Source organism: Octopus sinensis, linkage group LG21 (assembly GCF_006345805.1).
Source record: "Octopus sinensis linkage group LG21, ASM634580v1, whole genome shotgun sequence".
Classification (NCBI taxonomy): domain Eukaryota; kingdom Metazoa; phylum Mollusca; class Cephalopoda; order Octopoda; family Octopodidae; genus Octopus; species Octopus sinensis.
Window position 1 is genome coordinate 9,092,840 of NC_043017.1, and position 14,090 is coordinate 9,106,929.

The 14,090-nt window shown below is 38.4% G+C and overlaps 1 protein-coding gene across 3 annotated transcripts in view; it reads right to left on the minus strand.

Moving 5' to 3' along the window:
- The window catches only part of LOC115222862 (Golgi reassembly-stacking protein 2), a 47,880-nt gene that overhangs the window by 4,874 nt on the left and 28,916 nt on the right, over positions 1-14,090 (minus strand). For all 3 annotated transcript variants that reach the window (XM_029793218.2, XM_029793217.2, XM_036512044.1), the window contains 6 exons: positions 11,682-11,839; positions 9,977-10,022; positions 7,457-7,543; positions 5,790-5,920; positions 1,851-1,980; positions 10-79 (listed from right to left, as the gene is read on the minus strand). In XM_029793218.2, the coding sequence (XP_029649078.1) occupies positions 10-79; positions 1,851-1,980; positions 5,790-5,920; positions 7,457-7,543; positions 9,977-10,022; positions 11,682-11,839 (622 nt within the window). The remainder of the gene's footprint in view (positions 1-9; positions 80-1,850; positions 1,981-5,789; positions 5,921-7,456; positions 7,544-9,976; positions 10,023-11,681; positions 11,840-14,090) is intronic.

Consider the following 14,090-nt stretch of genomic DNA (forward strand, 5'->3'; position numbering starts at 1 on the left):
CATACATACCTGTATTCAGTGACATATTAGCCATGCCTTGCACCAGACCAGCAGGCTGAGGTGTTGATGATAGCGACACCTACAGGAAAAAAAAAACGGTAGAGATAATTTGTGGCTACATGTACAACCTTAGACATGTGACTACACTCCATACAGCCACTCCTTGCTACAGTATCCTACATGTGACTATCCTCCTGTACAGCTTTACCAGTTCAGCACATGCAATGAAATGATACAGAACCACATTACCAGACACCATGTAGCGAAAGTATAACATGTTGGAGATTTCTATGTCCACTTGCCCATGCTTCCATGTGTCAAATGGAATTTGTTGAGGCAGAGTTTCTATGGTAGGTTGTCCTTCTTGTCTCCAATGCAAGACATTATTTCCTCATGGAAGACTAGAAATTAACATGGATTGTATCACAGTGAGGCTCATTTACAGTCACCACATGTACACACACACACACACACACACACACACACATTTTATCTTCTTGTTCCAGTCATTAGACTGTGGCCATGCTGGGGCACTGCCTTGAACAATTTTTTTTCAACCCCAGTACCTATTTTTTGTTAAACCTGGTATTCATTCTATCCCTCTTTTGCTGAACCACGAAGTTACAGGGATATAAACACACCAACAGAGATATAAATATATATATATATATATATATATATATACGGCAGGCTTCTTTCAGTTTCTGTCTGCTAAATCCACTCACAAGGCTACAGTAGAAGACACTTGCCCAAGGTGCCATGCAGTAGGATTGAACCTGGAACCATGTGGTAGGGAAGTAAGCTTCTTACGACAGCCACACCTATGCCTATATATATATATATATATATATATATACAGGATGGGTTTCTTTTATTTTCTGCCAACTGAATCCACTCACAAGGCCTTGTAAAGCGAACTCCATACACCCACGACCTGTGCCCATTTGTGTGTGTGGTGGTTCTACACAAATTTGAGTTACCATTTTTTGATAAATGGAGAGGATTATTATCTTGCTTGGAAACAGACAGGGCGTTCAGCCATAGAAAGGGCAGCAGACAGTGCGTTCAGCCATAGAATATTCTATCTCAATGAAATCTCATCTACGCATACAAGCTGGGAAAAGTAGCTATTAAAATGTTCTGCATGGCATCTTGGGCAAGTGTCTTCTGCTATAGCCCCGGGTCGACCAATGCCTTGTGAGTGGATTTGGTAGATGGAAACTGAAAGAAGCCTGTCGTATATATGTATATATATATATATATATGTATGTGTGTGTGTTTGTGTGTCTGTGTTTGTCCCCCTAGCATTGCTTGACAACTGATGCTGGTGTGTTTATGTCCCCGTCACTTAGCGGTTCGGCAAAAGAGACTGATAGAATAAGTACTGGGCTTACAAAGAATAAGTCCCGGGGTCGATTTGCTCGACTAAAGGTGGTGCTCCAGCATGGCCGCAATCAAAATGACTGAAACAAGTAAAAGAGTAAAGAGTAAAGAGATACTTTTCTTCTTCTGCTGCAAATCTGAGATTTGAAATAGAATCTTTTTTTGTTTTTGCAGTGATTTTTTCAATGACACACCTTCACATTTTTGGAATCTCATAAAACCATTCTAGTTATTAATTAACCCTTTAGCATTCAGATTCTTGTCAAATGTAATTCTTTTCATTTGCATTGATTTTTAAAAAATTAATCATGCATTGTCTCATAGCTTCAAGATTTCAATGATGCGAGGGCATGTTTTTAGAATGACATTGTAGGGTAAGTGTGAGAGGCCAGATGCAGCCAGTTTAAATGCTAACAGGTTAATGTAAAAATCAATGAAAGAGTTAATGATAGATGTGGTCTACAAACCTCAGAAAATCCATCAACAGTCTTAGTGGGTAGTTCAGGTGCTGTTACCGATGTAGTGGCGTTTATACTTGATGGGAACTGACGTTTAGGAATTCTGTGCAGGTAGCCAAAACCAATACCACAACCGAGACTGTGTGCAATGCGGAGCAAGGAAATGAAACAGAAGAAAACATTGGCATTCAGTAAATTTAGGATTTGAATAATGTAGGATAAATTAGCAACAACATTTAATAATGTAGCAATGGCATTTGACAATGTAGGATAAATTAGCAACAGCATTTAATAATGTAGCAATGGCATTTGACAATGTAGGATAAATTAGCAACAACATTTAATAATGTAGCATTGGCATTTGACAATGTAGGATAAATTAGCAACAACATTTAATAATGTAGCAATGGCATTTGACAATGTAGGATAAATTAGCAACAACATTTAATAATGTAGCAATGGCATTTGACAATGTAGGATAAATTAGCAACAACATTTAATAATGTAGCATTGGCATTTGACAATGTAGGATAAATTAGCAACAACATTTAATATGTAGCAATGGCATTTGACAATGTAGGATAAATTAGCAACAACATTAATAATGTAGCATTGGCATTTGACAATGTAGGATAAATTAGCAACAACATTTAATAATGTAGCATGGCATTTGACAATGTAGGATAAATTAGCAACAACATTTAATAATGTAGCATTGGCATTTGACAATGTAGGATAAATTAGCAACAACATTTAATAATGTAGCAATGGCATTTGACAATGTAGGATAAATTAGCAACAACATTTAATAATGTAGCAATGGCATTTGACAATGTAGGATAAATTAGCAACAACATTTAATAATGTAGCATTGGCATTTGACAATGTAGGATAAATTAGCAACAACATTTAATAATGTAGCATTGGCATTTGACAATGTAGGATAAATTAGCAACAACATTTAATAATGTAGCATTGGCATTTGACAATGTAGGATAAATTAGCAACAACATTTAATAATGTAGCATTGGCATTTGACAATGTAGGATAAATTAGCAACAACATTTAATAATGTAGCAATGGCATTTGACAATGTAGGATAAATTAGCAACAACATTTAATAATGTAGCATTGGCATTTGACAATGTAGGATAAATTAGCAACAACATTTAATAATGTAGCAATGGCATTTGACAATGTAGGATAAATTAGCAACAGCATTTAATAATGTAGCAATGGCATTTGACAATGTAGGATAAATTAGCAACAGCATTTAATAATGTAGCAATGGCATTTGACAATGTAGGATAAATTAGCAACAACATTTAATAATGTAGCATTGGCATTTGACAATGTAGGATAAATTAGCAACAACATTTAATAATGTAGCAATGGCATTTGACAATGTAGGATAAATTAGCAACAGCATTTAATAATGTAGCAATGGCATTTGACAATGTAGGATAAATTAGCAACAACATTTAATAATGTAGCAATGGCATTTGACAATGTAGGATAAATTAGCAACAGCATTTAATAATGTAGCAATGGCATTTGACAATGTAGGATAAATTAGCAACAACATTTAATAATGTAGCAATGGCATTTGACAATGTAGGATAAATTAGCAACAGCATTTAATAATGTAGCAATGGCATTTGACAATGTAGGATAAATTAGCAACAACATTTAATAATGTAGCATTGGCATTTGACAATGTAGGATAAATTAGCAACAACATTTAATAATGTAGCAATGGCATTTGACAATGTAGGATAATTAGCAACAGCATTTAATAATGTAGCAATGGCATTTGACAATGTAGGATAAATTAGCAACAACATTTAATAATGTAGCAATGGCATTTGACAATGTAGGATAATTAGCAACAACATTTAATATGTAGCAATGGCATTTGACAATGTAGGATAAATTAGCAACAACATTTAATAATGTAGCAATGGCATTTGACAATGTAGGATAAATTAGCAACAACATTTAATAATGTAGCAATGGCATTTGACAATGTAGGATAAATTAGCAACAGCATTTAATAATGCAGAATGTAGTGACACATTCTAAAGTATATATATATATATACTCCACTCAGTTGAGGGGATCGTGTGTTGTGAGCTACTTGGGGACTTTACCAGTGATGGTGTCACATAAAAAAAAAGTACTGTACAGGTCAAAGAATAGAGGCCAAATTAATATGGACCACATCTTCCCAGAGGTAACAATGAGATTTTGTAGGACCAACACCCCTACTTCGAAAAAAAAAGGGGCTAAGTTACAGAAGCATCAATGAGTATTCAAAACCAACAAGACTTGGGAGTGGAAGGCCTCCCCCCCCCAGGGTAACATATACAGGAAGAATGAAAACCCAACATCCTGCATTACACACCAGGCTGTTACCTGGGATACACAAGGGAGGTGGAAGGGGCTGAAAGTAGCAAGAGGAGGGTCAATGGGGCAGAAATGAAAAAGTAGGGACCCAACAGGAGAGAAGTAAAAAAGACAGCTCAGAGTTGAACAGAGTGGGAAAAAGAAAGAGTTGTTGATGGTCTACACCCCATAGGGAAAGAAGGGCTTCAGTAAGGACATTGCAACCGTCATTTTCATATATATATAGGAGGTTATGAGAGGTAATGGTGTCAGTAAGACCACAAAGTGTCAGGTAATGCCGAGTAAGTGCTATGGATAGACCAGAGTTAAGCTCCAGGTTCGGTGATTATGCGAACAAGGAGTCCAACGTAGGTCATATATCAGTGTGTGTATACATAAAAATTTTTTTCAGAATGAAATGAAAAAACCAAGGCTGTGTAGATTTTAGAACATTTATAAATAGGTCTTACAGTTGTTTCCAGGATATTTATTATATCCCTTCAACAGAGACGGTGTGAAAAAGTGGTTGAGCAATAGTTAATTTAGATAAGATACGAAAGAGAGAGTGAAGTGGAATGCAATATCCCTGCATATCTCATGTCTATTTTCATTCCTCCACTTCACTCTCTATTTCGTATCTTATCTAAATTAACTATTGCTTAGCCATTTTCTCACACCGTCTCCAATGAAGGGATATAATAAATATCCTGGAAACAGCTGTAGGACCTATTTATAAATGTTCTAAAATCTTCACAACCTTGGTTTTTTATCTCATTCTTAAAAAAATTGTGTATGTATATATATATATATATATATATATAGATATGTATATATGTATGTATATATATATACATGCTAGCATGGAAAACGGATGCTAAACGATGATGATGATGAGGATGATATTTATATTAATAAAAGGAATTCCAACCTTGTCTGATTTTTACGTTTTATTTACAATCTTATAATGATATATAAGATAATATAATATAATATAATAGAATAAAATAAAATAGTAGAATGTTAAATGTTCATTCTGATTGAACTAGTACTTTCATGCATTAAATTATGCAATCTTCAGGTTCATGAAGATTGTCCGGTATCAGATCAATCCCAAAATCTAATCAGTTCGTGCCAGTCATGAGGCCAAACATCACTGAATGAACCTGACGATTGCAGAATTTAATGCATGAAAGTACTAGTTCAATCAGAATGAACATTTAACATTCTACTATTTTATTTTATTTTATTCTATTCTATTATATTATATTATCTTATATTATATCATTATAAGATTGTAAATAAAACGTGAAAATCAGACAAGGTTGGAATTCCTTTTATTAATATATTCTTCTATACACAATCACACACACCCGTATATATATATATATATATATATATATATATATATATATATATATACGGTGTATATCAAAACCCTGTTTAAAGACATGATCCAGCTTCCTTGAATTTAGGTCCCTAACTTTGTTGATTCTAATCCAGAAAGAAAAACACCAATTTAAAAATCAAGAACAAAAGGGTTTGAGAAGATGTTCAGATAGTTACCTTCCTTCGCCACCCCACTGGTTATTTGGGGTGATGGTCACCTCACGACAGCTGTCTGAATCAGTATTATAGACATACAACTTGAGAGGTTTGCCTTCGTAAGACTCTATTAATGTGAACAGATCTTCAGACTGCAACGAAAACAAAAACATATACAGACACACAAACACGTTTGTATATAGATTGGTGATTAACACAGCAGAGGAGGTACATGATAGGTGGCAGCAGGGGTATTAGGTGGTTGGGATGTGTGTGGTGGTGGTGGTATGTTAGTTAGTTAGTTAATTTTTTGGCTCAAAAAGCAAAAAAGCAAGGCCATGTAGGGGGACATGAAGTTATGTACAGGGAGGGTGTTCATGTAAAGAGTTCAGGCCACTTGTGGTCAAGGGAGACTTTGAACTGAGCGGTTGTCGGTCGTCGGCATCTTCACCATCTCGTCCCTATGTGTGTGGTGGTGGCTGGGAAGTGTGTGGTGGTGGCTGGGAGTGTGTGGTGGTGGCTGGGAAGTGTGTGGTGGTGGCTGGGAAGTGTGTGGTGGTGGCTGGGATGTGTGTGGTGGTGGCTGGGAAGTGTGTGGTGGTGGCTGGGAAGTGTGTGGTGGTGGCTGGGAAGTGTGTGGTGGTGGCTGGGAAGTGTGTGGTGGTGGTGGCTGGGAAGTGTGTGGTGGTGGCTGGGAAGTGTGTGGTGGTGGCTGGGATGTGTGTGGTGGTGGCTGGGAAGTGTGTGGTGGTGGCTGGGATGTGTGTGGTGATGGCTGGGAAGTGTGTGGTGGTGGCTGGGATGTGTGTGGTGGTGGCTGGGATGTGCGTGGTGGTGGCTGGGAAGTGTGTGGTGGTGGCTGGGATGTGTGTGGTGGTGGCTGGGAAGTGTGGTGGTGGCTGGGAAGTGTGGTGGTGGCTGGGAAGTGTGGTGGTGGCTTGGAAGTGTGTGGTGGTGGCTGGGAAGTGTGTGGTGGTGGCTGGGATGTGTGTGGTGGTGGCTGGGAAGTGTGTGGTGGTGGCTGGGATGTGTGTGGTGGTGGCTGGGAAGTGTGTGGTGGTGGCTGGGATGTGTGTGGTGGTGGCTGGGATGTGTGTGGTGGTGGCTGGGAAGTGTGTGGTGGTGGCTGGGATGTGTGTGGTGGTGGCTGGGATGTGTGTGGTGGTGGCTGGGAAGTGTGTGGTGGTGGCTGGGAAGTGTGTGGTGGAGGCTGGGATGTGTGTGGTGGTAGCTGGGATATGTGTGGTTGTGTGCTGTATGGTAATAGTGTGACTGGTATTGTGGTGGTGGTGGTATGTAGCAGCAGTGTATAGGTAGAATTAGTAATGCAGAGTAAGAAGTGATGATGATGATTGTGTGAGTGGCTGAAGGGGAAAAGAGACACACACACACACACACAACTAAGCAGAAACAAAATCACAACCACACACACACAACATAGAGACATGTAGTCATACACACACCATACACAGACCAACATTTAATCTCTGCCTCCCTCTCTCTCTCTCTCTCACACACACACAGGCAAACATCCTACTACACAGACAAATATGTAATCTCACACACACACACACAGATGGTCACAGCTGAAGAAATGAGATGAAACTGTGAAGCAAGAAGACATGCAACAGAGAAAAAGGAGGAGAGACAGAGAGAGAGCGAGAGAGACAGATAGACAGAGAACTTACCTCATGTAATACAGAATCTGCCCCAATAATGTAATCTGTGTTAGATCGTAGACTGGCCAGGTCAGCAGGTGAGTTAGGGTGAACCTCCTGTTAAATAACAACAATAAAAGTCCTCTCAACAATTAGCCAGAGATGATTTTTAAAATGAGAATATCTGAAATAAACTCGACTGCTCTCACAAATGAGAATACTTAAAATGAACCCGACTGCTATCAAAAATGAAGTAAAAAACAAGGTAAGATAATCCAGAATCCTTGTCTGGTACCAGATTGGTCCCAAAATCTAATCAGTTTGTGCCAGTCATGAGGCCAAACATCCCTGAAAGTTTCATTCGAATCCATTCAGCAGTTCTTGAGATATTTTTGTCCACGGACAAACAAACAAACAAGCAAACACACCTAAAAACAATACCTCCACCTTTGCTAAGGCAGAGGTAATAACTTCAAATTTTGGCACAAGGCCAGCAATTTCGAGGAAGGGGATAAATTAACTACATTGATCCCAATATGCAACTGGTACTTGTCGACCCTGAAAGGATGAAAGGCAAAATCGAGCTCAGTGGAATTTGAACTTGGAACACTAAGACAAACAAAATGCTGCTAAACAGTTTATCCAGTGTGTTAGTGATTCTGAGGGCTTGCCACATCATCATTTAACATCTGCTTTCTGTGCAGGCATGGGTTGACGGTTTGACTGAGGACTGTCAAGCCAAGAGGCTTCACCAGGCTCCAATCTGATCTGGCAGTGTTTCTACAGCTGGATGCCCTTCCTAACACCAACCACTCCAAGAGTAGTGGGTGCTTTTTATGTGCCCCGGCACAGGTGTCAGTCAAGCAGCACTGGCATCAGCCATAACTAAGATTTCACTTGACTCAACAGGTCTTCTCATGCACAGCCTGATGACTGAAGGGTACTTTTAAATAGACCAGATATGTGACACTGGCATCGGCCATGGCTGCAATCTCACTTGACTTGTTGGGTCTTCTCAAGCACAGCATATCTCCAAAGGTCTCAGTCACTTGTCATTGCCTCCGTGAGGCCCAACATTTGAAGGTCGTGCTCCACCACCTCATCCCAGGTGTTCCTGGGTCTACCTCTTCCACAGGTTCCCTCAACTATTAGGGTGTGACACTTCTTCACACAGCTCTCCTCATCCAAATGCAACACATGACCATACCGACACAGTAGTAATACTCTTTTACTTGTTTCAGTCATTTGACTGCGGCCATGCTGGGGCACCACCTTTATAACAACAATAATAATAATAATAATAATAATAATAAATGATAATTGTTTCTAATTTAGGCAGAAAGCGAGCAATTTCAAAGGGAAGGATTTAGTTGATGTCATTGCAGGGCTTTATTTCATTGACCCTGAAAGGATAAAAAGCACAGCTGGCCTCAGAAAGATTTGAACTCAGAATGTAAAAACCTGCATTTTTCAATGTTCAAATGATTATTATATTAGCTCATTATCTCTCTCTATATAAACGGCACTTTGTCTGTGCGTGTTTCTGTGTGTCTGTTTGCTTGTACCCTCACCCTGACCACGGCTTTCAACCGATTCTGATGAAACTTGACACACACATAGCCCAATGTCATAATTCAAAACTAACGCAGCGAAAATTTTGAAAAGTTCCCCCAGTTCTGAAAAAAAATCGATAAATTCGACATGGGGTCGAGAATCAGAAACACAAACTGCAAACTGTCTAGGGGACGCAACTCCACCTTTTTTAACTAAAAAAAAATTTACCATCATTTTTTTGCTATTTTTTGGCTATAACTCTCTAAAAATGCTTTATAGTTATTTCCCTTACAAACCTGAGCAACGCCGGGCGATACTGCTAGTTATTAATAATAATAGTCCTTTTTACAACAGGCACAAGGCCTGAAATTTTGATGGAGGAGGGGGAGGCAGTCGATTTGATCAACCCCAGTGCTCAACTGGTATCTATTTTTATCAACCCCGAAAGGATGAAAAATTAAGCATTTGAACTGAGAGCATAATGAAGAAGAAATACTGCAAAGCATTTGGTCTGCGAGGCAGAACGGTTCTGCCTTAATAATCGTTTCTGCTTTTCTACAAAAAGTACAAACCTGAGATTTGTGGGGAGAAGGGGGGGCTAGGTGAATACTTAGATACCTTCTCCCCTCTCCCCCGAGTACTCGACTGGTACGTATTTCATCAACTTCGAAAAGGACGAAAGGTGAAGTCAACCTTGGTGGGATTTGAACTGAGAACATGGAAGACGGACGACCATTACTTTAATGAATAATAAACAATAATTGATTTTAATTTAGGGCAGAAAGCCAGAAATTTGGAAAGGATTCCATTGGCACCAGTTGGCCTCAGCAGGATTTGAACTCAGAACATAAAGTAATGCAACGGATACCTGCAAGGCATTTCTTCTGATGCTTTAGCAATTCTGCCAGCAAGTAATGGGGTGGGGGGGGGAGAAAAGAGAGAACAGAACAATATTTGTAAATGAAAAACAGAAGCAAGGGAAAGTTGAAGACTCACCAAAATGTGCCAGACATTTTCGTTAGCACCTTCAAAAGAGCAGAATCTGGAGGAGAGAAAGAGAGAAAACATCATTTTTATATATCATCATCATCATTTAACGTCCGCTTTCCATGCTAGCATGGGTTGGACGGTTCAACCGGGGTCTGGGGAGCCCGAAGGCTGCACCAGGCCAGTCAGATCTTTATATAAAATACTGCTGTATTTTGGGATAATCATTTGTTTTTTGTTTTTCTTTGCCAAATAAACACGCACACTATATATTTTGTTCTACACTTGTTTATTTCTGTTCTTATTCTAACTCATGTCCACTGTCTGGAAATCTTTCACCACACATCTGTGACCTCTTCAGTGACACTTTCCATCATCGTGTCTGCTCTTGCGCCACTTAGTCTATTCAGAATGTAAAGTGATGGGACAAGAACAGAATGGAGCAAGTGGAGCAAGAACACACATGAAAACGAAAAGTGTCGCTGAAGAGGTCACAGATATGCGATGAAAGATTTCTAGACAATGGACATGAGTTAAAACAATAAAATAAAAACAGCAATAAATGAGAGAAGGTAAAATATATATTGCTTGAGTTTATTTGGCAAAAAAAGAGAAAAGAAAATGACCATTCCAAAATACAATAATATCTGTTTCAACACATGACTTCACATCAGGAATCTTGCTAAACAAACTTCGTAAATAAATATACGTATTTCTCAATTTTCTGGATGAAGACCATTATGTGTCTATAAAGGCAATAAAAATACAGTTTGCAGTTGGTGGGGCATCTGTACATGGAATTATTCTCGAAGATCTGAACATGCTCAAAACTTGTTCCTGGGATCTTGATAACCAACTCCAAGACAGAGATGGACATCAAAACTGTCCCTCTCTCTCTCTCTACAGTTCAGACTTCTGGTTGTTTCCCAAGTTGAAAGAGAACCTCAGGGGCAGTCGTTTTGACAATGAAGGACGTTGTGAGATGGGTCCTGGACACCATCACTCTGGAGGGCTTCCATGGGGCCTTCACAAAGTGGCTGGTGTGATACAAAAGGTGCATTTGAAGTCAGAGGACCATCCTACTTTGAAGGAGATTAGAGTTTTGTGTTTATTTGAGTTTAATAAATGTCTCTCCTGAGGAAGTCTGAAGAACGTCTGGAATGCACCATGTATTTCCCTTCCTTCATTTAAGCATTAAATGACGGAACACAACATTTGTTCAAACTTGTCCTTCTTGTGTTGTCTTTTTTCCTTTTTGTTTATCAAATTTCCACTGCATAACAACTACAGCCATTAGGAAACAGTCATAAGCAGACGAGGGAGACAAACAGACAGATGGATGGATAGACATAGACAGATATATACATATGGAGATAGATACAGATAAAGGGTGAACTATAATTAATTTAATAATATCAACAAATTTCACCTAGTAGTATTTCGGTATGGAAAAGGACCGTATTCGGTAAAAATTTATATAATTATAATAATAAGGGTTTTTTGCAACAAGTTGCTTAAACCACATACCGAAAATATTAGAAATAGCAGCCAAAGGACAACTATTTATAGTATCTATTATAATTATGGAGATAGATACATAGATAGATAGATGGATAAATAGATAGACATAGATAGATATAGACAGAGAGAGAGAGAGAGAGAGACAAAAGAGCAAAAGAGAGAAAGAGACATGCAGTGAAAGAAAAATACTCACCGAATACTGACCCCCAGCAATCCTTGTCCCCCCCATTTATGGCTCGGAGTGATCGTCACCTCACGTACTGACTGACTCTTGCTGCTGTAAACGGTCATCTTCACAGACTTGTCCACATTGCACTTCAACAATTCCTTCAGTGTGTCATTGTCTTGGTTCTGGAAAACAGAGAAAAGATGACAAACAGTTATCTTACAGTTTCTCTTGTCACATATATGGAGGCACGGGTCAGATATCAATGCAACAAGAAGTTCATACATACATACTTATAGATACATACAGTAAAAAGCATCATCCGAACGTGATTGATACCAGGCCTGCTTGATTGGCCCCTGTGCTGGTGGCACGTTAAAAGCACCCACTACACTTTCAGAGTGGTTGGCGTTAGGAAGGGCATCCAGCTGTAGAAACCATGCCAGATCAGATTGGAGCCTGGTACAGCCTTCTGGCTTTCCAGACCTCAGTCAAACCGTCCAACCCATGCCAGCATGGAAAACGGACATTAAATGATGATGATGATGATGATAACACACACACACACACAAAATATTTCATAGACACATTTCGGTATGTCTAATCCTTTAGTTACCATGTCTGTTGAAACCCACTGCTTTTGTTTCAATTAATTTTGAAAATGATTAAGAATTTGGTTGACTTTGTCATCATTAAGCTGATGTTTGGAACAAATTAATGGGAAATTCTGATGGAAGGATTTTGAGATCACTTCAAAACATGGTATTGGTGTCTTGGCAGTCTCAGTCAGTTTGGCGTCAAAAGGGTTAATAGATACACACACATACACATATGTGCACTACACACAAACACTGCTGTGTGTGTGTGTACGTTTACATACACACACACACATATATATATATATCATCATCATCAATTAACATTTGTTGTACCGTTGTCCATGCTGGCATGGGTTGGACAGTTTGAATGGGGCTGGCAAGCTGGAAGGCTGCACCAGACCACAGTCTGATTTGGCATGGTTTCTATGGCTGGATGCCCTTCCTGATGCCAACCACTCCGAGAGCGTAATGGGTGCTTTTACATGCCAACCACTCCGTGATTTTACTTGGCTTTGATGGGTCTTCTTCTTAAGATATACATATAGTTGAAATTTACAGAAAACAAAAGGCAAAGACAGGTGAGGGCACAACAAGCAGGTGTATTAGTTTGACATTCAGGAAGAATGGAAAAGTCTTTGATGTTTCGAGCCTATGCTCTATAACACAAAGGGTTGAGAGGGGTAAAAAAGGGAGAAAAATTTTTTTTAAATGTTTATAGGTTAACAGTTCAACATAATGAATATATATATATATATATATATATATATATAGGAGATGTACTTGCATAGTAAGTGATTTGATCTGAGATCGTGTGCTGGAATGAAATGCAGCATGAAGTTTTGTCAGTGAACAGGTCGCAGTCTCAAAGCGACAAAAATATTTTGACATTTTAAATTTAAATGTTGAAGTGAATCTAATGGTTTTTATGTGTTTCTTAAATGGGTTATAAACACCTTCCATGCTGCAATTGCTTTTATATATATATATATATATATATATATATATATATATATATATATATATATATATACACAAACACATACATATATACAGAAAGAGAGAGATAAATGCATGTATGTATATATATATATATATTAAACAACATTAAACAGGATATCTAGTTTTCTTTTGTAATTTGAAATAGAAATATAACAATGCATTGTGAGATAAGAATATCGGAAGCACATATGTCTTTCTTACAGGTGCAAATGGACCAACAGTCCTAACCTGTCTCTTTCTATAACGATACTAAAAATAAAGGTGTGTGCACAATCATATTTAACCTGTTAAAGTATGAGAATGTCACTTGCTGCAGAAATATAGTTTTGGGAGAAAATTCTCCTCATAGATAAAATCTCTGAAAGCACATCATTGGATTGTAGGAGGCATGCATTTCTGCATTGTTACACTTCATCAGATACGAATGCTGCATTTATCTTCAACTGCTTGCACCAAACAATATCTGTTTCTTTATTGCCCACAAGGGGCTAAACATAGAGGGGACAAACAAGGACAGACAAACGGATTAAGTCGATTACATCGACCCCAGTGCGTAACTGGTACTTAATTTATCGACCCCGAAAGGATGAAAGGCAAAGTCGACCTCGGCGGAATCTGAACTCAGAACGCAATGACAGACTCAATACCGCTAAGCATTTCGCCCGGTGTGCTAACGATTCTGCCAGCTCGCTTTACAACAACCATACTTCAATATACGTGATTTACAAATATATTACAATAAATATTGTTTTCAAAATACACTGCAAAACTGTTTTATAAAGATTAGAAAAAAAACTTAGTATTACCATATAAATACCTTAAAAATGTATATATATAT